Source organism: Callorhinus ursinus, unplaced genomic scaffold, assembly GCF_003265705.2.
Source record: "Callorhinus ursinus isolate GAN/ISIS: 27379988/994484 unplaced genomic scaffold, GSC_fseal_2.0 scaffold20, whole genome shotgun sequence".
Taxonomy (NCBI): domain Eukaryota; kingdom Metazoa; phylum Chordata; class Mammalia; order Carnivora; family Otariidae; genus Callorhinus; species Callorhinus ursinus.
Window position 1 is genome coordinate 17,664,335 of NW_027397082.1, and position 26,278 is coordinate 17,690,612.

The 26,278-nt window shown below is 39.4% G+C and overlaps 2 protein-coding genes across 4 annotated transcripts in view; both read right to left on the reverse strand.

Annotated features, from left to right (window-relative positions):
• Window positions 1-16,227, reverse strand: part of AS3MT (arsenite methyltransferase) — a 34,457-nt gene extending 18,230 nt beyond the window's left edge. The window contains exons 1-7 of one of the 3 annotated variants that reach the window (XM_073904255.1): window positions 16,207-16,227; window positions 7,785-7,825; window positions 7,369-7,496; window positions 6,697-6,847; window positions 5,902-6,038; window positions 5,116-5,185; window positions 3,658-3,739 (exon numbers count right to left, since the gene is read on the reverse strand). In XM_073904255.1, the coding sequence (XP_073760356.1) occupies window positions 3,658-3,739; window positions 5,116-5,185; window positions 5,902-6,038; window positions 6,697-6,847; window positions 7,369-7,496; window positions 7,785-7,825; window position 16,207 (610 nt within the window). In that variant the 5' untranslated portion in view covers window positions 16,208-16,227. Of the gene's footprint in view, window positions 1-3,657; window positions 3,740-5,115; window positions 5,186-5,901; window positions 6,039-6,696; window positions 6,848-7,368; window positions 7,497-7,784; window positions 7,826-8,028; window positions 10,762-16,206 lie in introns of those variants that run through there. The other 2 variants (XM_025880924.2, XM_073904254.1) reach the window with 2 other exon arrangements.
• On the reverse strand, window positions 10,913-25,279 carry BORCS7 (BLOC-1 related complex subunit 7). Its single transcript, XM_025881097.2, has 5 exons — window positions 25,100-25,279; window positions 17,348-17,410; window positions 17,192-17,235; window positions 16,207-16,227; window positions 10,913-15,345 (listed from the first exon to the last, which is right to left on the reverse strand). Exons 1-5 carry the CDS (start codon window positions 25,235-25,237, stop codon window positions 15,294-15,296), a joined length of 318 nt encoding a protein of 105 aa, XP_025736882.1. The 5' UTR covers window positions 25,238-25,279; the 3' UTR covers window positions 10,913-15,293.
• Between the last annotated feature and the right edge of the window lie 999 nt (window positions 25,280-26,278).

Sequence of the window (26,278 nt, forward strand, 5' to 3'; positions counted from 1 at the left end):
AGAGAGAGAGAGTACAGAGGGAGAAACAGACTTCCCACCGAGCAGAGAGCCTAATGTGGGGCTTGATCCTAGGACTCTGAGATCATGACCTGAGCCGAAGGCAGACGCTTAACCAACTGAGCCACCGAGAGAGAGAGAAAGCGCGTGCCCAGGACCCTGGGATCATGACCTGAGCTGAAGGCAGACACTTAACCGACTGAGCCACCCAGGCACCCCTGCATTTATTTTTTACTGAAGAAACCAGGTGGCATATCCTTAGGAAGTTTTAATCTGAATTTTGCTGATTACATTCCCATATGTCTATTAACATGTTTCTGTCTTTTATCTACTCTTTCCCTTCTGAATTGGGAAGTAGACTTAGACGTTTGATCAAAATCAGGTATAAAGTTTCAGCAAAACCACTTCATAGATAGTGTTTCATACTTATATCTAGAAGTAAATAATCTATCTCTGTGATGTTAGAGCAATTGATGTGTATTGCCAGTATCTTTCACTTCATTAGGAGTTACAAAGAAATGATAGTCTAATAATCCTTTTTAGCTGTGATGCTTCTGCAAAGAGGAAACTTCCTCATGAACAATTGAGTTATCATGGTGAACAGTTTTTATATAAAAGAGAAAAGATACTAGATTAATTACTTTTATTTACCATTTTTCAAAATACTCGTTGGTTCACTTACACCCTTCAAAGGTGACAGGATTTTTGTTATGGTTGTTTTTATCATTAAAAACTTGGAAGGTTTAAATATTTTTGATTTGTTAAAAAGGTTCCATTTATTTTTATTTCAGTTAAATTTTTATTCCAGAGTTCTTGTTTAATTTTATTGTGATCAGATCAGGTGACATTATTGTGTTTGTGATTTAAGAATAGTATGTTGTATGAGGAGAATGAGAAATGAACAATAGAAGATAGTAAAATAAAATATATATGGTAAGCAAGACGCTTCTGAAACATGTTAGATACAGATAAAGTAAATAGATCATTTGTGTGCTGACACAAGAGAGGAGGAGATAGAATGAACAAGTATTACATATTCAAGAAGCACCAAATTTTATGACAGTTATATCACCTTTAAATCAAGAACCCATTTATGTCACCCATGTGGCCCTATGTAGCCTCTATCAAAGACATGTAGAAACAAGCCATAGCTGCATAGCAAGTTAAATGAGCTACAGCTCCTGGCCAGGAGTCTGGACCTTGCATCCTTTCCATAAAATAAGCTGTGTGTTATTTCCAGACATCTTCCTTCTGCTAAGCCACTTTGACTACATTCAACTCTGGTCCTTATAGCCATATTATAGCGGGGAACGCTGATGTAGGAGAGCAAATGGTAGAAAAGGAAGGAGGGAGAGAGGGAGGGATTGAGTAGTATGATCTATCCCACTGGTACCCTGCCATAAATGTGTTAACCTACACTGCTTCCTGTATATTTGAAATTCATTCAATAAACTACGTCATAGAGTAAAAAAAAAAAAAAAATCCAATGGAAAAAAGACAGTCTCTTCAACAAATTGTGTTGGGAAAATTGGACTGCCACATGCAGAAGAATGAAACTGGATCATTCTTTCCACCACACACAAAAATAGACTCAAATGGATGAACGACCTCAATGTGAGACAGGAATCCATCAAAATCCTTGAGGAGAATACAGGCAGGCAGCAACCTCTTCGACCTCAGCTGCAGCAACTTCTTCCTAGAAACATCGCCAAAGGCAAGCGAAGCAAGGGCAAAAATGAACTATTGGGACTTCATCAAGATAAAAAGCTTTTGCACAGCAAAAGAAACAGTCAACAAAATCAAAAGACAACTGACAGAATGGGAGAAAATATCTGCAAATGACATATCAGATAAAGGGCTAATATAAAAAATCTATAAAGAACTTATCAAACTCAACACCCAAAAAACAAATAATCCAATCAAGAAATGAGCAGATGACATGAACAGACATTTCTGCAAAGAAGACATCCAAATGGCTAACAGACACATGAAAAAGTGCTCAACATCGCTCGGCATCAGAGAAATACAAATCAAAACCTCAGTGAGATACCACCTCACACCATCAGAATGGCTAAAATTAACAAGTCAGGAAACAACAGATGTTAGCAAGGATATGGAGAAAGGGGAACCCTCCTACACTGTTGGTGGGAATGCAAGCTGGTGCAGCCACTCTGGAAAACAGTATGGAGGTTCCTCAAAAAGTTGAAAATAGAGCTACCATACAACCCAGCAATCGCACTACTGGGTATTTACCCCAAAGATACAAATGTAGGGATCCGAAGGGGCATGTGCTCCCCAATGTTTATAGCAGCAATGTCCACAATAGCCAAACTATGGAAAGAGCCTAGATGTCCATCAACAGATGAATGGATAAAGAAGATGTGGTATATATACACAATGGAATATTATGCAGCCATCAAAAAATGAAATCTTGCCATTTGCAATGACATGGATAGAACTAGAGGATATTATGCTAAGCGAAATAAGTCAATCAGGGAAAGACAATTATCATATGATCTCACTGATATGAGGAATTAGAGAAATAAAACAGAGGATGATAGGAGAAGGGAGGGAAAAATGAAACAAGACGAAACCGGAGGGGGAGACAAAGCATAAGAAACTCTTAATCTCAGGAAACAAACTGAGGGTTGTTGGAGCGGTAGGGGGTGGAAGGGATGGGGTGGCTGGGTGACGGACACTGGGTCAGGTATATACTATGGTGAGTGCTGTGAATTGTGTAAGACTGATGAATCACAGACCTGTACCCCTGAAACAAATGATACATTATGTTAATATGATAATAATAATAATAAAGATTTTAGGCTTAGGAAACATGCCAAATGAAATTAGGATACTAAATTCTACATACAGCATGCTCCAAATTTTATTATACACACACACACATACCCTACAAGGATATATGCTAAAATGTTAAAGAAGTTATTGCCAGGTTACACGATAAGTAATTTTTTTTCTTTTTGTATTTTCCAACATTTTAACAATATTCATTTGTTATTGTATGACAGAAAAAAGTTAACAGATCTTATTTTAAAAGAACTGTTTTTTTTTAAATAGGATTTTTTTTTTTTTTTTTTTTTTTTTTTTTTTTTTTTAGTAATCTCTATACCTACTGTGGGGCTTGAACTCACAACCCTAAGATCAAGAGTCACACACTCTACTGACTGAGCCGACCAGGTGCCCCTAATAATAAGAACTTTTGATTTCATAATCAGACTGACCACGGGCATACATTCATCTCCTCAACTTCCAGAGACTCCATTTAAATGACAATAAGGGAATAAACAACACAATAACACTGAGGACAGAAGGAGATGAAGGGGCTTCAGTCCCCAAAGGGTTATCATGCTACAGTTTTCAAAGCATTTTTCATATCCACTATCTCATTTAATCTTCATAACAGCCCAATAAGTTAGATTGTATTATTATCTGCATTTTACAATGTGGAAAACAATGACTCAAAGAGACTAATTAAACTCTAAGGTCATACTACTCTTGAGCGGCAGAGGAGAAGGGAGACAGAAGCCACCCCACCTAGTGCCATGTGTTCCCACATCACAAAGCCTCTTCCTGGATATTAGCAGATTGGAGCTCTGTACGTGAACAAGTATCTGCCGTAAAACAAAACAAAGCAACACTTACCCCATAAAATTCTGTGTGTCCTGATTTCTTCTGGCAATTCAAGGCTAGCATAGACGTCACTGAAATACAGCTCCCCCCCGTGCTGAAACAGCATTATTAGTCCAAACAAGGTTAAAGATGACATTAGTCCCAGATAGCAAAGAAAGGAATGAGGAGATAAAATCAATTTTAAAAACCAACAGAAGTACTGAGGTGACTCTTGGTGAACAAAGCAGAGCTGCCTTACTGGTTACAAGCAATAGCTGCATATGCCAAGATTTCTTTCCAGTGCCCTACAGACAATAAAATGGCTTTCCAAGAGTGTTTCTCTCCTAAATAAAGATACTCAAGTGCTTAAAATTTTAGCCAGTCTGAACCAAATGCAGTCCCAGGTGGCTGTATAACTAATAGAAGTAAATAGTATTCCTGAATTCTTCTCCCTTAAAAATCATATAACTTTTGCAATGTTATTTATTTTTATAATAATAATTATATTTTTTAAATGTCCTTAAAATCTCAGACATACGAGTGATCAGGAATTTTACGATTGTATTTAGCTAGTTTCAAGGGCTCAGAGTCCAGATCGTACTGTAAAGTCTCTTTTAGAAGTACATCTTGATGAAGATAGTATGCTGGCCCATAAGATGACATATTAAGTAAGACATTATTAAATCATTCCTACATATTCTTATATTTCATCTCTATGACAAGCCCTGTAAACCAAAAATCTCAGAATCTTCTATCTTCTATCACGAAGATACACATCTCATGATATATGTGGAGGGTAAGGAGCTCCAGCAAGTCTTCCTTTTAGAAAGTAGTTAGTGTAAAAGTTCCATCTTTTTTAACTTCCCAAAGATCTGAAATCCTGACAGAAACGAAATAAGCAGGGCGCCTGGGTGGCTCAGTTGGTTGAGCAACTGCCTTCGGCTCAGGTCATGATCCTGGAGTCCCTGGATCGAGTCCCACATCGGGCTCCCTGTTCGGCGGGGAGTCTGCTTCGCCCTCTAACCCTCCCCCCTCTCATGTGCTGTCTCTCTCTCTCATTCTCTCTCTCTCAAATAAATAAATAAAATCTTAAAAAAAAAAAAAAGAAACGAAATAAGCAGCCCTCAGAAACACTACACAAGCTGGAAGTCTATCCATAGCAATCTTTCGGAGTCAGTCCAAAAGTCCCTGAAGTTCTACAGATGCTATCCCAGGACCATGGGCAGCAGGGAACAGGAGAAGAGACCACAATAAAGCAGCTATTTTACAGCATCCAATGACAATCATGACTCTCGGATTTACTACCTTTTATGACATGAGAGGAAAAAGAATCCATGTCTGGGGCATTCTTGCCATGCCCCTTTTTGCCGACCCTTTTTAACGTGAATAAATGGCAAGAGTTGGAGCTGTCAGCTCAAGGGGGCAAGAACAGGACAGATCCCATCTGCTCTTACTGACATGTAAAGACCAGTTGTCTCCTCCTTCCCTCACCTTTAGCACTCGGTACGCCTCCTGCAGCACGGGTTCCTTATCGGGCACAAGGTTAATGACACCATTTGATCTAAAAAAGAGGTGGAATGTCAGGCAAATTCACACACTACTCAGAATGCTTCAAATCCTTTAGTCCCTAAAGACGTCTTCCACCATTTCTCAAAGCTACACCATTCTTTCTGCCTCCCTCTTCTCTTCCCCATGCTCAGTTTTTTCCCAAGAAAAAGGAGATGGATGGAGTGTTTAAAATCACAATAAAATCACAATAAATTGTTAGTCAATTTGAGTGGGCAGGAAAAAAAAATCAGGCACGCTCCTGATTTGTGTCTGTGCTGATGGTCACCAGGCTGGTTCCCCATGCCTCCTGCACCACGTGTTTCTTAGGCCACATGTAAATAGGCGAAATTCACCAAAGGCAGCTTCATTAAGGCTGTCACCTGGGCATGACTTGACAACAATTCAAAAGAAAAGGAGAAACAGACTCCTACACTTTGCTGTGACAATAATACTGAAGATAACAGGTCGGTGTGTGTTGTATGAGCAGACTCAGTGGTCCTACTGTTGTTCTTTTGGGCTCATCCATTTATGTTTAAGTTTACAGTTGGTTCTCTCCTGGGCTAGTGTGTTCTGAAACCAGTGGGCTACAAGCACCTGAGAACCGCTCCGTCCCTTTATTAAGTCAGGCTTAACACCCTAAATGAGAGTCAGTTCTGCAAAGAGTGGTGACATTTGTATTCGACAGGAAATGGGCTATCTATATTTACAGAAATAAGGGTATAGACCTACATAACAATATCGTAACTCTCATTCTTTATTCCAGTCTCCTCCAGATTCTCTATGTAGCCATGAAGAAAAGTCACATTGGGGGTCTGGAAGCCATATTTTTCCATGTGATACTCAATATACTTCTTAGCCACTTCTACCTAAAAAAACAAAAAACAAAAACATATATAAATATATATATGGATTTGATAATCATTTTTTAAAATATGCTGCTCTTTTACCAAAAATTTCCTATTATGAATGGAATATGCATAATATATTTTTGGTAAGTGTTTAAGGTTCCTCTGAGCATGTAGGATAAATTACAGTCTGGGACAACTCAGTGAGGGATAAACCCTCTGCTGGGTTTTTTGTTTTGTTTTGTTTTGTTTTTTTAATCAGGTAGGCTCCACACCCAATGTGCGGCTTGAACTCATGACCCTGAGAGCAAGAGTCACATATTCTATTGCCTGAGCTTGCCAGGTGCCCCTTGATACATGGATTTTGCTTGAGTAAACTCTTCACTCAACAACAAAATTCTTCAGGATAGATGGCAGAAGCAAGCGAAAAATCAGACTCCACTGGGTCATCATGATACTCATTTATCAGGTCAAACCTCTGACTCTGTCCTCCCAGAAGAGCCCCTAACTGTCAAAGTTCTCAGCCTTCAGGGCAGGAAGAAGTAGTGGAGCAAATGAGCTTTGCATTTAGCAGCCTTCTTAGATTATCCTTGAAGAGAATCACAAAGGAAACAACTTTGTCTTTAAAAGAATGCCTTTGAGAATTCTTTCCTCCTTGTCCTCCAAATCTCTGCCTCACCTGACTTTCCGTCATGTCTATCCCAGTGACATGTCCTGTCTCACCGACCAGCTGACTCAGTACATAGCAATCTCTGCCACTTCCACTGCCCAGGTCCAAAATCCAGCAGTTTTCCAGACACTCAGGGATGACCAGACCACAGCCATAATACCTGGGAAATAGAAAATACATCCATGTATACAGATTTTTCCCCTAGAGACTAGAATATGTGGAATCACTAAATCTTACAAACCCTTTCTTCCTACCTCTCTCCTTCCTTTCTGTCCCTCCTTGCTTCCATCATTCACTGGATTTCTATTTAGGTGTTTCGTTTCCCCCACTAAACTGGAAGCTCCATGAAAACTGGAACTCTTGTCTGCTTTGTTTACCATTGTTATCATTGTTGGACACTGTACCAGGTACTAAGACAAACAAGCCATTTACAATATTTGTTGAGTAAATACATTTAGTTAGGTATTATAGCTGAACATCTACTAAAGGTCCAGAACTGTGCTCGTTATTGGAGAAAAAAATGTAACACAAGATTTCTGTCCCCGGCGGGTATTTAACTGGGGAGGTAAACCATGAGCACAGAAAACATTTCCCATGATTTACTGCACAGGCACTGTCTTGAAAAAGCTGCTGCCTAGAGTCTTCATGGTGGGGGGAGGGGGGCAGCACAGGGAACTCTACCTCAAGGCTACTTCTTCATGTATATTCGTCAAAGCTTCCCGGATGTGCTTGGGGACCAGCCTGGCTGCAGTGACACAGGCACTGGTCTGGAGATCTGCTGATTTCTTCAGCACCTGCCCATAGTAGGTCTGACCAGAGGCCAAGGGCAGGGTTGGGGTGGGGAAGAGAGAAGAGCTGGAACTGGTATCCACAGGGTGAAGTCTCCCATGTCCACCACCACCCCCATCCCCACCCATCTAGGCCTGGCTAGGCTTTCCCCATGCAAAGCTCTAAGCCCAGACTTTGCCCTGCACCCCCCTCCCGTCCCCTCCTTGATTCTGGGGGACAAGGGCACAGGCAGGCTGGGCTAACAACGGCCTAGTGCTCCCACTCAGTCGAGGCTCCTCTTTGGCCATTCCAGGCCCTTCTGCTGGCACCTGCACGTCCTTCCGTATCTCAGCGTCTCGGGGGGCCGCCACTGCCAGGAGAAGAAAAAAGGAAGCTGAAAGGCAAAGGTGCTGAGCACCTGCAAGGGGAAAGGAGCGCGCTACGGTAGAGGGGTGGTTAAAAGGCAGGCTGCGAGCGCATTTGGTGGTTGACTGGTAGGGGTGGTGATTGCAGGGCCTGCCTCGAGGGTCCGCACTGGGGGTGGGGCAGGGAGGCGAGGGGCGGCATACTCACTGTCTCCTGGGCCTCTGGACTCCAGGACTTGGGCACTCCCACAACCAGCTCCCCAGGCCAGCTCTCCCAAGGCCCCACCCCGGGGCAAGCAGGCCTGATCTCCGGAGGGGCGGGCTTCCCGAGCCTGCACCAGGTGGTGCCAGCCAACTCCACCCGCTGGGGGATGCAGGAACCCGCCACTGCTGCCTGGAGCTTCCAACGCAGTCTGATCAGGCCTCACATGGCGCTCTGGCCCTACTGGGCCCAGTGTCATCTCGGTTGTCTTTAGTCTCTCCAACCAGGAAGAGGCTATTACTATTCATTAGTATCTTCCTTTATTGCTCCACTGTGGTTTTCATTTTACAAACCTCGTATTGAGACTTAAATGAACACCCATATGATTTTTGCCCCTTTGGGGAATGAAATTATCTTTTCTCAATCTTTTTTTTTTTTTTATTGAAGTCTAGTTGACATACAATGTTACCTAAGTCTCAGGTGTACAAAATAGTGATTCCACAATTCCATACATTCCACAATGCTCACCACAAGCATAGTTGCCATCTGCCACCTTATTACTGACTACATTCCCTATACTGTACTTTTCATCCCCATGACTTATTCATTTTATAACTGTAAGTTTGTACCTCTTAATCCCCTTCACCAATTTTGCCCATCCCTGCCCCTGCAACCACCAATTTGTATTTATTAGTCTGTTTTTTTAGATCCCACACATAAGTGAATTATGTGATATTTGTCTTTCTCTGCCTGGCTTATTTCACTTGGCATAATACCCCCTGGGTCCATCATGTTGTCCCAAATAGCAAGATCTCATTCTTGTCTATGGCTGTGTAATATTCTATTATATAAATATGAAATTGTATATTATTGTGTGTGTGTATACACATACATATACACCACCTCTTCTTTATCCATCATCTATTGATGGACACTTAGGTTGCTTCCATATCTTTGCTACTGTAAATAATGCTGCAATAAACATAGGGGTACATGTACCTTTTCAAATTAGTTTTCATTTTGGGGGGGTAAATAACCAGTAATGGAATTACTAGATCACATGGTAGTTCTATTTTTAATTTTCTGAGGAACCCCCATACTGTTTTCCACAGTGACTGCACCAGTTTGTATTCTCACCAACAGGGTGAGGGTTTCCTTTTCTCCACATCCTTACCAACACTTGTTATTTCTTGTCCTTTTGATTTTATTTTAGTCATTCTGCCTGGTGTGAGGTGGTATCTCACTGTGGTTTTGATTTGCATTTTCCTGATGATGAGTGATCATGAGCATCTTTTCATGTGTCTGTTGGCCATCTGTACATCTTCTTTGGAGAAATGTCTGTTCAGGTCCTCTGCCCATTTTTTACACAAATTATTTACTCTCAATCGATTTTTAAAGTCAGGTTTAGGGCGCCTGGGTGGCTCAGACGGTTAAGCGTCTGCCTTCAGCTCAGGTCATGATCCCAGGTTTCTGGGATCAAGGCCCACATTGGGCTCCTGGCTGGGCGAGGAGCCTGCTTCTCCCTCTCCCTTTGCCTCTCTCCTCATGCTCTCTCTCTCTGTATCTCTGTGTCTCAAATGAATAAATAAAATCTTAAAAAAAAAAAGTTAGGTTTATTGAGATATAATTTACATTCAGGAAAATTCAACTTTCTCTAGTGTATAGTACATGAATTTTGACAAACGAATATATGACAATCGAGACTCTCTCATGCTGAAGTTTCTTTGTGCCCCTTCGTAATAAATCCCCATCCCCTCCCTCACCATCTCCTAAACAACCACCGATCTATTCTCCCTCCTTACCCAGAATGCCATGGAATCATACGGTATGCATGTAGCAGTTCTGTCTGTTTTGAATTATATTTAGAAAAGCAACTCTGCTAAATTCATTTTTAACATCTAGTAATTTCTAGTCAATTCACTTGTGTTTCCTAAGTATTGTCATTTCATTACACAGAAAATTTTTTCTTCCACCCCTATATTGAAAAACATGGGTTTGAACTGCACGGTCCACTTCTATGTAGATTTTTTTCAGTAAGTACAGTACTATAAATATATTTTCTTTCCCTTGTAATCTTCTTAATAACATTTTGTTTTTTCTCCAGCTTGCTTTACTGTAAATACAGCATATAATACATATAACATATAAAATATGTATTTATTGACTGTTTATGTTATTGATAAAGCTTCCAGTCAATAAGAGGCTATTAGTAGTTAAGTTTTTGGGGAGTCAAAAGTTATACACATATACACACAGATTTTCAACTGTGCAGGTGTCAGTACCTCAACCCCGTGTTATATAAGGGTTCACTGTATTTGTCTATCTTATTTCCTTCTGTGGTTGTAACAAGCATTTCTATTCACTAGGATAGCAAGGAGATATGGATATCTAAATGGGACATTTACTGTATTACACTCATTTTTCAATCTCATCTGCTAATAACAATCTTCTCTGATGTCAATTAATTGTTAAATATTAATAGAAGGTGTTATATTTTAATATTTTTAACAAGTTAAACCCATGAAAACAATCCTTGTTGGAATATTTTTATAGCTTAGAATATTTCCAACTATTAAGTATGTAAAAATGTGTGTTTCTATAGCTATCAGTTTCTTGGCAATTGTATAATGGCAAAAACACTCTTAAATATTAGTTTTCAAAATACGGTCTCCATAAATTAGTTCCTTTAGGAAAGCAGTCACTTTCTCACTTATTGGTAAAATGCTATCTTTATCTGGAAGGCACAGATTAATGGGAGTTAAGGAAAGGGCTTTAATGTTTTCCACTTGTTCAGTATACTTGCTTAATATATTATCTTCAATTTATGGGTATTCACAAGAATCATCTGATAAACCTAAAATCCACATAACCACACATGGATAAACCACAATAAAGCAAACCACCATCAACTTTAATTGAGTGATTTCCAGTTTTCCATCAGGTATCTAGTGTACAGAGCTGATTCTGGACCAGATTGCCTGTAGCCATCATTCATTCTGATTGATCAGTGCACCAGCCACAGGGGTTTTTGTGCTTTTAAGATCACCCATTCTAAATGACAGGCATGCTGTATAGATCAGTATGCTATGTAGACCAAATTAGAGCTCTCATATCAAGTCATATTTTAACTATTAGCAAAAGCTAAGTAAACATACACAGATATTTTCATTATTTTCTTCCCTTACCTCCAAGGGTGGCCTTGTGCATACCTCCACATATCCCACCTTGAAAGCTACAATTACAGAATGGTCCAGAAAGGCAGATTGTGGTTCAGTACACAGACAATCTTTAAAGAAGTAGAGCTTTCCAAAATGGCCAGCATCTCTAAGTAAAGGATTCCCCAACTGGAAGCATTCAAGCAGAAGCCAGATGACCAGCTAGATGTTTACTTGCTAGAGATGCAGTGGCAGGGGTAAATACATTGGATTCAGTTACTTCCAAGATCCTTTTTTTTGTATTGCATTAAATACTAGAAATGACAAGTAGCACCCATGTTTCTATTTATAAGTAAAGTAACAGATTAAATAGAGAGCTAGACTAGTACTCAAAAGACCTATCACCAAACTCAGTAACTTTGGGTAAGTTATGTGATGTCCCTCACTATGTTTTCTCATCTGTAAAACATGGGGCCAGAATTCAGTCATTTTTGAGGCCCGATACAGAGCTAAGATTCTGGGATTCTATGATTCTTTCTTCTTCACCAAATATTCTATGTTGGTTCTTTAGAAAGAACTCTTCAGAAAGAAAATTTTTTCTTTTCCTTTTTTTTTAGTTTTAATTAGAAATTGAAGTTAATTTTTTCAAATGTCTTTTTGGTGTATGTTACAGTGATATATGATTTAATGTTTCTTATTAATGTAAGATAATGTGTTTTGCAGCTGTTACATCAACTTTGCAATTCTGGAATTATTTTAGCAATTCTTCAAAAATATTTCTCTATTCAATTTTTCTGAGATTTTATTAGGATTTTTCATCTATGTTAATGAATAAGAATCTCCTAAATTTTCTTATGTTATTTCGCTTTTAATTTTTAAAAATGATAAATAAAATCTTTAAAAGATTTTAAAAATGGGGCACCTGGGTGGCTCAGTCGGCTAAGCATCTACCTCTGGCTAAGGTCATGATCTCAGGATCCTGGGATTGAGTGTGCTCCCTGCTCAGCAAGGAGTCTGCTTCTCCCTCTGTCCCTACCCCCAACTCACTCGCATGCATGTGCTATCATGCTCTCTTGCTCTCAAATGAATAAATAAATATTCAAAAAAAAAAATGAAAGTCATAGGTGCACCTGGCTGGCCCAGTCAGTAGAGCATGTAACTCTTAACCTCGGGGTTGTAAGTTTAAGCCCCATGTTGGGTGTAGTGATTACTTAAAAATAAAATCTTTAAATAAATAAAAATAAAAATGAAAGTCATATTTACTTCAGCAAATGAACTGGGTATCTTACCACTGTTTTCTATACTTTGGGAGTATATGGAAGTTCTCTGACAGTTTAGAAAATTCTCAGGAAAGCTATCACAGGCAAATGACTTTTTTTTTTAATTTTTAAGTAAGCTCTAGGCCCAACATGGGGCTCAAACTCACAACCCCAAGATCAAGAGTCGCATGCTCTTCCGACTGAGCCAGCCAGGTCCCCCTGGACATATTGTCTTTTAAATATCAGTTTTGTGATATTATATCTTCAAAGGAGGCGGACATTTTGATACTTGTAATTAAATTTTTAGAATTAAGCTGACAGATCATGCTTTTAAAATCTAAGTGATTTATTATCTCCATTTCAATTATAAATTTACTAATCTGTACTTTTAGATTGAGCTGACACTTTACCAATTTAACTTCTTTTTTAAGATTTTATTTTTAAGTAATCTCCACACCCAACGTGGGGCTTGAACTTACAACCCCAAGATCAAGAGTCACATGCTTCACCAACTGAGCCAGCCAAGTGACCCAATACTTTACCAATTTAATCTGTAAGAACCAATTAATGATATCACATATTTTTTCAAATTTTTATCACTCATGCTTGGCTTTCTTATTCTATTTTGATTTCTTCCCTAAGTTCTAACCACAAACCCCTTAAAAAAAGAAAACACCCTTTTCCCTATAGAGATTTAAAGCACGATTTTTTTTCTTTATAGTACTGCTTTAAAATATTGCTGTATTATCACATAAATTTTCTTGCACAGAATTTGAATTTTCACTATTTTAAAAATATTATCCTTCAACATATTCTCTACAACCCAGATGTTATTTAAAGAAGTATTTTTTATTTCCATGTTTGATCACCATTTAATTCTATCTAGCCCATTTATTTCTACAAGAGATATAGTATCAAATTATGTATACATTTCTGACTATTCATGCATTTCTGACTATTTTTCTTCCATGTTTTTTGGCATTCTATTCTTTAAAATGACTAAATTTAGTACTACTAGGTTTTCATTATTTAATGTAAATTTTATATTTACCATTAAAATTTTGTGGTGAAATTTATCAGTTATAACGTAAGCAATCACTGCTACTTTAATATTTGTTCCAGCATGATGAGGAAAACTTAGACAATACCTTTATTTTAATTTTTAATTTTTTTACAAATGTCATGTTAGGTATTTCTTTGCATCTTGTATACTTGGATGATTGAACTTTTTGTTTTCTAAATTGATGACCCTTTTAAAAAAATCAGTCCTTGGATTTTCTAAGCAGATAATCCTACAATATGATAATAATTTTGTCTCTTTGTTGCTAATAGCTATACTTATTTTTTTTTAAGATTTTATTTATTTATTCATTTGACAGAAAGAGAGCACAAGCAGGGTGAGCCACAGACAGGCGGAAAGGGAGAAGCAGGCTTCCCCACTGAGCAGGGAGCCTGACACGGGGCTCGATCCCAGGACCCTGGGATTGTGACCAGCGCCAAGGCAGATGCTTAACTGACTGAGCCACCCAGGCGCCCCATTAGCTATACTTATTTTTAACTTCTGCACTAGACATGGCCTCCAGCAAAATGCTGAACAGCAACAGTGATAGTAATGTTTGCTAACATTTGCTGTCAATTGCTAACATGTGCTGTCAATTTGCTAACATTTGCTGTCAATATTGGTCCACTACAGTTCCAGAAGTTTCCAGACCCTTCTTTTTGAAGGTGAATTGAGCCCATTTACATTTAATAAGTGTAATGAGAGTTTATAAAAGGAATGCATAACTGAATTCCTTCATACCTAGTTTTTTCTTTTACCTTAAGTTAATGTGTATAGGCATAATTAGGTTGTATTTATCTACAATACAATCTAATATGATTAGTCGACTTGATGATATACAATATGAATTAAATTGGACTCTTATTTGCTTTTTTCTTTCACTGAAAACACCATTTTCTTATGTCAGCTTTCTCCTAATTCTTTAGTGATAAGAAATGACCTAGAACACAATGGAGTCCCATTTAAAATTCAAACAAAAACATTCAAAGGTAATGTCTTTTAGCAAGATAAATTAAATGAACATGGGCAAATAACTGAAAACATAAGGTTTTCACCATGGCACAACCCTACACTGCAATCATTCCTGGTAATTCAACTGCCTTTGCATTTGGCAATAATGTTCTACAAGTGAATCTGCTGATGACTAGCAAAATTACAAAATGAACCCAAGGCCAACTAATCAAGAGTCACAACAAAGAAACTAGGAATGCAGGTCAAGGCAGGAGGTTGCAGCAGGCCAGATATGATACCATTTGCCTAATTTTCATTTAGGAATTTGCTACAATGAATAAAATAAATATCTCCTCTGAGTTAATAGAAAAGAACAGATATTACCTATCACCATTCTGTGACCATGAAATTTCCTGAATGTATGATTAAAAGAAAAAAAGTCTTTAAAAAGAATATTAATCATTCCTGTTTTCACAATAGAAGCCGTATTTCTGAATTTAAAACATTATTCAGCATTTGCTTAAGAATCACAGTTAGATGATATAGCTCTTGACATATATAAAAGTTCTATGGAAAAAACTAAGACCTCTTTAATTTTGCTTTTACATCAAACTAAACAGAGCATTTAAAAATTCACTAAGAGCATGGGTTAGTCTGCTTCGAGAAGTACTTCCAAAATTCAACCACCTAGCTTCTCTTCAGGAGAAACTGCACACCATCATAAATCTTTTCTAACTTAACTTTTGGAGAAGAAAATGGAAAATCAAACCCATAGGACAGTAGCTGAATAAAATATTTCCTTCTCAGTGTCAGGCAAAGAAGTGCTTTTCCCTCTTACAAGCTGCTCTATTTCAACAGATGATTCAACTGGTCCTGTAGATCAGAAGACTGTTCAACACTAGAAATTAGAACAGAGGTAAAGTTTATCTGACATGAGCAATAAAAATCTCTTGGTACAATTTGTACTTTAATGCATAAATACTTCTGAAGCTAAATCAAAATTTATATTGGTCCACTACAGTTCCAGAAGTTTAAACTATGAAAAAAAGGTTTGTAAAGCCAATTAGTGTACCCAATATTGTAAGGGACAGATTTAATCCACTCAAAAAAACAAGACTGCTTAACGACTTTAGCACATTTGCTTAATGAATATTACCAACATGTAAGGTTTTTCTATTCCTTAAGTTAGGCATCTACACCCTATAATTTTTAGAAAGCCTTTACTAGCAGTGAATTAACTTACTGCATGCCTTTGAAATATACAGTTGACCCTTGTACAACATGAAGGTTACAGGCGCTGACGCCCCACACAGTCAAAATCTGTGTATAACCTAACTCCCCCAAAACTTTACTAATAGCCTACTGTTGACCAGAAGCCTTACTGATAACAGAAACAGTCAATTCACACATATTTACATAATTTGTATGTTATATGTATTATATACTACACTCTTAAACTAAGCTAGAGGAAAAAATGTTAAGAAAATCATAAGGAAGAGAAAATACATTTGCAATACTATACTGCATTTATAAAAAAAAAAAAATCTGTGTATAAGTGGAACCGTGTAGTTCAAACTTTTATTGTTCAAGGGTCAACTGTACTGTTTTCTTTATATCCCAAATGAGCTATCCCAGAGTATATGTCAATTTAAGGGCATATATCAGCTACAGTTTCACATTGATTCTAGGCCCAAAAGTATAATTCCCTGTAGCCTGCTTCAGTTGGTCCCCCGACTCCCCTACCTTTGGGGTTACTTACTTCTTCTGAATAGCTTCTTGCCTAAATCAGAAAGGGAAAGAGGAAAATAAAGATAAAAAATCTCAGAAAACTAGTGCGACTTATGGTTAGAAATTTGCAGGCAGAACAAATTTCCGGCTTATGTCACGTTCTGTATTTCTGTCCATTCTAGCTTAAGACTGTGCTCTTGAAGCTCTGTTCACTATCTGAGTGCAGAGTTGCTAAGAAGATGGACTCTAAACCTGAAGAACTAATGATACTCTATCAGACTGAGGGAGGCAGTACCATAAACTGTATGCATGGCTCACATTCAGCTTGGGTACGTGGAATCTAATGGTCACACACCTGATATGCACACACCCCAAGAATGAACATTTAGCTGTTTAAATATCAAGAGTTAAATTCTCAATCATACATTTCCAATAGGTACATAAGTCATATCAACTATATAAGATATAAAGCAAAATGAAATACAATGAAAAGCTAATTATAATTGTATTCAAAATTATAACAGAGAAAGGGTTCTCTGTATTTCAGAATCTCCTGGATCATTTCTACGTAGCTAGGGCTGGGTTAAATGGGGGAACTAGAGGATGCAGGTCACAGTTACACTTGATTCCCTAGTGAAAGCGCAGACTCCCCAGGAGAGACCTTGGGCACAGGTTGTCAACAAATATTGATTAAGTGTCTACTCAGTGCCGAGCACTGTGCGAGCATGGTCCTGGCATGGGCCCTGCCCTCCTGCGGCTCATAGTCTCTCCCTGTAAGGAGCCCCCAAATGAACACAGAGAGGCTCACAAAAGGCAGTCCCTGCTCTTGATCTCACCCATACTTCAGCTTCTGCAGTCACCGCCATCTTTTCCAGAAGGAGCTCCTTCTTGACTAACCCCACCTTTACTCCCAACTCCTGCCTTCACAGGAAAGTGTGCTGAAGCACAAAGGCAAGAGGGGGCAGCCTGCGGAATGTGACTTTGCAGCAAGCCGGCACTGCAGAAGGCATACTCACTGGTATTGAAGGTGTGTTGTTATTATCGCCATTTTCCTTAAACTCTGCATTAAAACAAAACAAAACAAAAAAACAGACAAAGAGAACATTCCACTTCCCTGTAGCCACACAAATTATGTAAATAAAACCCAAATCACAAAAGAAATTGTTTCTTACATCTTCTGAGTGCAAGATGGCATCTTCCTGCAGGACCATGTTTCGAGCTGCCTGACCTAGCAGCTGGAAGACAAAAATAAAGTGGTAATGATCAAAATCTGCAAACTTCCTGTAATCTCTCTGCAGCTGTTATACCACCACCCTCTCTCCTCCCCTCCCCCATACAACCACAAATGCTCCAAATTTAACAGAGGATAATCTCCTATTTGTTCACGTTGAAAATCCAAATTCAGTGTCACTGTGGCGGTGCTGGCATGGGCTCAACATCTGCTCCAAAGGCTACTTTTTGAGAAATCAAGGGCTCTGGAACTGCAGAGTTAGGAGGCAAGAGGAGATCGAGAGAGGTTTCTGGCCTACGGTCACACCCGGCTCCTGGCAGACATTAAAGTCCAACCATGGAAGGGGAGTTACTGTGTGTCCTACCCATTGTCCCTGTTCCCTTGGGTCAGAGAGATTCTGATGAAAAGGGGACCGATGACCTCATATTTACCAGGAATACCGTCACTGCTACAGCCCCCAGATAATCTCCCCTGCGGCAACTATTTTCATTTATAAACCTTTATGTGCTTCTAATGTTGAGACAGTAAAATAAGACCTTCCATCCCTGTCCCTTCCCTTCCCCATTCTCTCTCCCCTATGCATAAATATTTTTTTAGGGGCACCTGATTGGCTCAGGCAGTACAGCATGTGACTCTTGATCTCACGGTCTTGAGTTCAAGCCCCACGTTGGGCATGGAACCTACTTAATTAAAAATAAATAAATAACTTACCTTTCTATTGTGTCTTTTTAAAAGTGGCCATACATAATCTGCCCCCCCTTACTTAAAATGTAAGCTACTACCTGCACTCTTCCACACCACACACTGCTATTTTCACTTGACAAGATATGCTGAAATAGATTGCAGTAAATACTGAATCTGCACATTGCTGTCTTATGGCTGCAGAGCACTGTGTGTATAGATGTCCCTGTAAGATAATTCAACCAGACTTTGGGGCTATTTGCAGTCTTTGCTATTAGAGGTAGTGCTACAAAAAAATACCTTATATATCTTTGTGTCTTTTTGCTAGCATATCTTTGGGATAGACTCATAGAATTATGACTATGATTGCTGGATGAGAGGGTCTTACTGGGGTTATACCATTCCATATTCCCACCCACAATGTATCAGAGTGCCTATTTCCTCCTTGTGGCCACTTTTAAGTGGCAAACTCCAAAGTCCTATAGATGGGAGATGGTGACTGACAAACTGATGGTAGAAAGAAAAGGTTCCAAAAGAATCTTCCTCATGCATTAATTCAGTTAACAAATATTTATTCAGTGCTGACAATATGCCAGGAAGAGACACAACCCCTGTCTTCACAGAGCTCACAATCTGGTGTTACAAAGAGGACACAGGCACTACAATCCTTGTGGTAACTGCCGATGGGGAAGCACCAGATAACCAGGCAGCATGGGGAGTCGGGTGTCTGCCCCATTACAGGGGCAGGTGTTCAGGGAGGGCTTCCGAAAAGAAGTGACTTCTAGCAGAGACCTAAAGATTGGGCATGATCAGATTTACTGTTTTAGAAGCGTGGCAAGCAGAATGGACTGGAGCAGGAACTGAAGGCAGAGATTGGTTGGGAGAACACTGCCATAGTCTAGGCAAGCAATGAAAGTGGCCTGAGCCACAGGAGTGGCCGTTAAAAAGGGGGGTAGGGGTGGGTGATCATTTCAAAGATAGACTCAAGGAGACTCGTGATTCCTGGAATGCAGGAGCTGTTGCAATGCTGGGCCAAGGCCCTGCTTTGATGACAGATGTATCCATTGGCATTTTGCATCATTTTCTTGCATAAACCAACCACACACATCACATATCATCTAAGATGTCTGGGTTGGGTTTCTTTAAAGCAGAACAACATCTTGAGTATTTCCCCCTAGGCTTTTACTATTGCTTTGCTCATAAGTAAGTCAATAGCAATCTTAGCTCCTCATCTTCAACAGGTACTGTTACTACGTTGTTATTTGTTCGCTCCTCATCTTCAACAAGATTTTTCAACTTTGTTTTCATAGCAATACCAACCCTCTTTGTGTTTTCATTCTAGTTCATCATTGTCCATATTATTGCATTAAGTAATGTAGTTAAAATAGCAAGCATAAACACAGGTGTAAGGTAAAACACAATGGACCCTAAAAAAAAAAAAAAAACCCACACACAACAGACCCTTTACTCAGCACACAACTCGACTGGAGGTGCATGGGGGTCACATGCATTCATTGTGCTGTGGGCACAAGGTTGGCATGCTCTTCCCCACTTGGTGCTCCAGCCATACTGGCCTCCTTGCACACCCTGTCCACATTCCCATCTCAAGGCCTGTGCATTTGCCATTTCTTCTACTTGGAGCACTCTGCCTCCAGACGTCCATGTGGCCTGCTCTCTCACTTCATTCAAGTGTCTGCCTCAATGTCCCCTCATTAGAGGGCCCTTCCCTGACCACCCTATTTAAGGAAAACCCTTTCATCACTCTCTACTCCCAGCTTAGTTTTTCTTCATGATATTTACTACCACCTGATTTTTTGTTTCATTTGTTTGTCTGTCTCTTCACTAAAATGTAAGCTCCCTAAGTACGGGGACCTAGTTTTGTGTACCATCCTCTCCCTTATACCTAGAATAGTTCATGGCACATAGCAGACAATAATATTTGTTAAATGAATCCCATGGAAGGAGAGCTTTACACATGGAAATTGTCAGCTAATCAAACAAAACAGCCACATGGAGACTGGTGAAAAGAGAAGCAATGTTCTACGGACTAAGAAGGATTCAAACTAAAAATCAGGCTCCCTGTCCACAATGAGACCAAGAGCTTCCTTTCCTTCAGGACTAACCCCAGGGAGGTGCCCTGTGGCTTTGGGACAATTTGGGTCACACCAATAACAACTCAAAAAGCTGGAGAAGAGGAAGCCTGTGTGGCTCAGTCAGTTAAGTGTCTGCCTTTAGCTCGGGTCATGATCCCAGGGTCCTGGAATCAAGCCCCAGGTTGGGCTCCCTGCTCAGCAGGAGCCTGCTTCCCCCTCTGCCTGCCACTCCCCCTCCTTGTGCGTGCGCGCAGCTCTCTCTCTCTCTCTCTCTCTGACAAATAAATAAATAAAATCTTTAAAAAAAGAAAAGCTTGAACAAAGATTATTTGACCATAGAGTTGAGGGTCCGTATCTGGGCTCTCTCTTCTGTTCCATTAGTCTATATGTCTGTTTTTGTGCCAGTACCATGCTGTCTTAGTGATCACTTCTTTGTAATATAGCTTGAAATCAGGCAACGTGATGCCCCCAACTTTGATTTTCTTTTTCAACATTTCCTTGGCAATTCAGGGTCTTTTCTGATCCCATACAAATTTTAGGATTGTTTTTCCAGCACTTTGAAAAATGTCATTGAAAAATTTTCATCATCATTAGCCATCAGGGAAATTCAAATCAAAACCACATTGAGATACCACCTTACACCAGTTAGAATGGCAAAAATTGACAAGGCAAGAAACAACAAATGTTGGAAAGGTTGTGGAGAAAAGGGAACCCTCTTACACTATTGGTAGGAATGCAAGTTGGTACAGCCACTTTGGAAAACAGTGTGGAGGATCCTCAAAAAATTAAAAATAGAACTACCCTATGACCCAGCAATTGCACTACTGGGTATTTACCCCAAAGACACAGATGTAGTGAAAAGAAGGGCCATAGGCACCCCAATGTTCATAGCAGCAATGTCCGCAATAGCCAAACTGTGGAAAGAGCCGAGATGCCCTTCAACAGACGAATGGATAAAGAAGATGTGGTCCATATATACAATGGAATAGTACTCAGCCATCAGAAAGGATGAATACCCAACTTTTACATCAACATGGATGGGACTGGAGGAGATTATGCTAAGTGAAATAAGTCAAGCAGAGAAAGTCAATTATCACATGGTTTCACTTATCTGTGGAACATAAGGAATAACATGGAGGACATTAGGAGAAGGAAAGGAAAAATGAAGCGGGGGGAATCGGAGGAAGAGATGAACCATGAGAGACTGTGGACTCTGAGAAGCAAACTGAGGGTTTTAGAGGGGAGGGGGGGTGGAAGTATGGGTTAGCTGGGTGATGGGAATTAAGGAGGGCACGTACTGCATGGAGCACCGCGTGTTATATGAAAACAATGAATCATGGATCACTACATCAAAAACTAATGATGTATTGTATGGTGACTAACATAATAAAATTAAATTGAATTAAAAATAAATAAAAGAAAAAAAGAAAAGCTTGGGGCACCTGGGTGGCTCAGCCTGTTAAGTGTCTGCCTTTACCTCAGATTATGATCCTGGGGTCCCGGGATCGAGCCCCATGTCAGGCTCCCTGCTCAGGTGGGGAGCCTGCTTCTCCCTCACTCTCTGCCCCCCGCAAATAAATAAATTTTTTTTAAAAAGCTGGAGAAGAAAGTCTAAGGAATAGAAAGAAAGTATACCCTCCTGGAGAAGACAATTGCCACTAGACCCCAAAAAACCAGAAGCAGACACTGTTGTGTGAAATAAACTGTTAACACTTGAGACATTTTTTCTCTAGGAGATTCAGCTCTCTGAACTCAGAACACTATCAAGAAAATGAAAGGGAAACTCACAGAATGGGAGAAAATATGTGCAAATAATATCTGATAACAGATTAACATTCAGAATATGTGAAGAACTCCTACAACAACAAAAGAACTCAACAACAAAAAGTCCAATTTGGACATGGACAATGGACCTTCATAGACATATCTCCAAAGATATACAAATGGCCAGTAAGAACAAGAACAATGCTCAACATCACTAGTGTCTGGGGAAATGCAAATCAAAACCACTTGGAGGTACCAGTTTATACCTATCAGGATGGCTATGATTAAAATGGAAAATGACAAATGTTGTCCATGATGTGAAGTATCTGGGACGCTGGTGCATTTGCTGGCAACGTAAAATGGTACACCCATTGTGCTAAACAGTACAGTGGTTCCTCAAAAAATTAAACATAGACTTACTGCAATTGCAACTGCAATTGCAATTCAGCAATTACCCAAAATAACTGGAAGCAGGGTCCCAAATAGGTATTTATATATAAATGTCTACTGCAGCATATTCACAAAGTCAAAAGGTGGAAACAACACAAATCTCCATCACCAAATGAATGGATAAACAAAATGTCGTATATACATACAATGGAATATTATTCAGTCTTAAAAAGGAATAAAGTACAGTACTGATATATGCTACAAAAAAAAAAAAAGAAAATCAAAAAGACACTCCAAATAATCTAAAGTCTAGTAAAGGAAATGGCAAAAATACATAAGTAACTACAGGAAAAGTCAATATGGTATGTGATAAGTACCATGTAAGAGATCCAATAAAAAGACAAAAGTCAGAGAACTGAGAGATCATGTGTCAACCCTCCCAGAAAGGTGGAACAATTTCAGTTTAACTCAATCCACACCATTTACTGAACAGCCAATCTAAATCTACTCCAGAAGAATCTCATGTGAAAAATACACAAGGAGGAAGAGAAAGGAACAAGTGACATTAGGGCAGTCAACGGTGACACCATGGCTTTTGGGTCACTAAACCAGTTAGTATGAGAGGTGGTGCCCAAGATTATGAGCCTAGAACCAGTCTGCCTAGGTTTGAATCCTCGTTCTACCCCTTCCTTGCTACATTGTAACCTTGGAAAAATTAAATTCCCTCTTCGTATCTTCTATGTAAGAAACATACCTCCTCTATTAGTAAGTGCAAAGATTTAACAAATTAAGCTACATAAAACACAGCAGTGTCCCGCACGTAGTAGATGCTCAACAAAAGTTAAGTTTATTAGAATGAATATGAATGTTCAATACATACTGGTGGTTAACTATGAACACTATTTTTTTAAATTTATATATTTATACGTTGTTTCTCCTACAAAAAGACTGAAGGCAATTTATACCACACATTTTTTTTAAAAAAATAGAAACAGAATCTAAAAGTCATTAAAAGGAGAAGGAAGTAAATGTGTCTACCACTAAAACTGATGTAAGGGGAACTTCTGTGCAACCAAGACAAAAAGTGAAACACTTGCATTTGCATAATTCTTTTTTTTTAAGATTTTATTTATTTATTTGTCAGAGAGGGTGTGTGTGCACAGGCAGAAGGAGTGGCAGGCAGAGGGAGAAGCAGGCTCCCCGTTTGGCAAGGAGCCCTAAAGGGGACTCAATCCCATGACTCCAGCATCATGACCTGAGTGGAAGGCAGACGCTTAACTGATTGAGCCACCCAGGTGCCCCTCATTTGCATAATTCTTTTTTGTTTATTAACATATAACATATTATTTGTTTCAGGGTATTTGCAGAATTCTTATTTGGTAAAAGGCAACATAACAATTCCTCAAAAAGAGAAGAACTTTCCTCTGATACTGAATCCTAAAATGAGTATATCATGTGTGACCTCACACAAAACATACTTGGGATCACCAAATCGGTGACTTCAACAATAGTGTTATGGTAAATGCAAACACCTTCTTCATATGGTTATTTCTTGTAGTCACTACCAATACAAGCTAAGGACATAACATAAAAGATGATTCTGTAAAGACAATTCTACTGGATCCTAAACTAATCTGAATGAAGCTGCTATGAATACCCATATACAAGTCCAAAAGCTTGTGGCCATATTATGCTTGTTACTGCAATTACATAGAGACTGATGAAATATGAGTTAAAAGAGAGAGTTGATATTATTATGAAAACTAAGTTGAAAATAAGCAATACTTGTTGAAGATGAGCACTAAGTCACACTGCCATTGAGTTAATTATGAGCAAGATAATGATCAAGTTCTACAGAAGTTCACAAAGATCTAAAAAGACTTTGTATTCAGATTGTTTCTCAGGTGTATTCAAGATGTTGTTCCACTTTAAAGAAACCAAAACAGGAACTCTTAGATAATATGTTATGTATGTGGTCGGCTTACTAACAAAATGAGAGGCATGTTACCATTTCTCTTGGGTAAAAACCTAGGAGTGGAATGGCTCAGTCATCAGAACCATTTTGTTTGTCCATTCATTTGTCAACGGACATTTGGGTCGTTTCCAGGTTGACCCTATCACGGATAATGGGGTTATGCACATGTACAAGTCTTTGTGTGGACATATATTTTCATTTCTCGTGGGTGAATATCTAAGAGTACAATAAATACGACTTTTTTTGGAGACACGTTGTACATACATAAAGCTTTCTGGTGTGAAAAGCCATCCTATAACTCCATTCACGGAACCAGCTACAGAATGAAGGGGAAATCGAGGCAAAGGAGAAAGCTAATCTAATAAACAGAAAACCAAGATGTGACCAGAAAGACAAATCAGAAAAGAACAAATCCAAAGACGATGCACAAAAGTGTGAAAGGAATCTGGGATGTTGAGGGCAAAACCATGCGGAATTTGGGGGCCAGAAAAAAGGAACGCCATGAAACAAATTATGAACTGGCTAGGACCACTATCTTATCCGCCGTCCTGCAGCAATCTCTGCTTTAAAGCAGATTCCCACAATCCCGTTTTTACCCCCCTCCCTATATCGCTAATCCCCCAGAGACTACACATCCCAGAATGCAACACGCGCCCTTCGCAAACGAGCTCTTCTCTCAGGGAGCGGCTCACAGCCTACAATTCCCAGGAGGTAATGCGATCCCCCTCTCACAGCTATGGAGGACTCGGGGCCCCGGGATATTGGGCCATAAAGTCCACTCCCAGCTCACCTCGGAGCTCCGGGAGCCTTTCAGCACCTGCTTGGTGAGCGCGATCACGTCCGTACCACAGGTGTTCACCTTCTCTGTAAGGAGCCCCTTCACAGACTGACCGAATCGCGCTTGCGAATCTGGTGTCCCAGTCGCCATCACCTCAACTAGTGAACGCTGCAGCCTGGGCAACGGCGAGTCGCTGGTGCCAAAAGGCGTCAAGGCGGAAGGAAGCGAGGTGGTGTCTCTTTACACCGTGGGAAAAGGAAGGGACGCATGCGCCCAGCGGAGGTTGACCCTTAGCTAACTTTAAATTCATTTAAAATAATCAGTTGATATCCTGAGGAAGATAGGGCCCAGGCAGACATCCCTGGAGCGGACAGAGGACAATTTCAGTAAATCTATGGGTTAGAATCAGAAAGCCTGGATTATAGTCCTACTTCTGCCATTTAGTTTTGTGACTGCAAATTACTCAAGCTTTGCGTCTTGCGTTCATCAGTAAGAAGTAATAATATTCACGTCTCCAAAGGGTTATGAGAACGAATTAAGACCATTCACTTCAATTTTAATAAAATTCCATTTAGTAAATATCAAACTGTGCTAGGCTGGGGGTAGAGAAAGAAAAGATACCGGCCTTGTCTCTGAGGAGCTCCCAGGCCATGTGATGAGCCATGTAAACAGCTAATAAATGGAGGAAATGCTCAACATCATTAGTAATTGTTTATGATAAATGATCTCTTTTTTCTATTAAAAGCAACCTGATCATCACCTTGGAAATGAATTAATACCGAAATGTTTCAGGTAGCTCTATTTCTTTTTTAGCTAATGCACAAGAGATGAGGATGGTGTTATATTGTAAATTTTGTTCAGAATAACATGTACTCAGCATCAACATTACTTTCTCTCCAAGTGTCTAGATTCATGTCTCTTGCTTCTTTCATTTAATTCTTGTTCTTAATTTTATTGAGGTATAATTTATGTGCAATAACTATCTTCTTTTATAGTGTACACTTTGATTGGTGGGACAGATGCACACACCTGTGAACCACCACAATTAAGATACAGAACATTTTTATCATAAGTTTCTAAAGTGCCTATTTGCAGTCCATCTCTCCCTCACTCTAGGCAACAATCAACCGATCTGCTTCCTAACACTATAAACTAATTTGCATTTCTACAATGTTATATAATTGGAATAAT

Bases quoted from the DNA above. Each gene is read 5' to 3' on its own strand.
- BORCS7 (XM_025881097.2), bottom strand. From the start codon at position 25,237: ATGGCGACTGGGACACCAGATTCGCAAGCGCGATTCGGTCAGTCTGTG. The intron at 17,236-17,347 runs GTAAGAAACAAT...GTTTTAATGCAG, and splicing joins CCATCTTGCACTCAGAAGAT to AGTTTAAGGAAAATGGCGAT. The intron at 15,346-16,206 runs GTAAGTAACCCC...TCTAATTTCTAG, and splicing joins CAAGAAGCTATTCAGAAGAA to TGTTGAACAGTCTTCTGATC.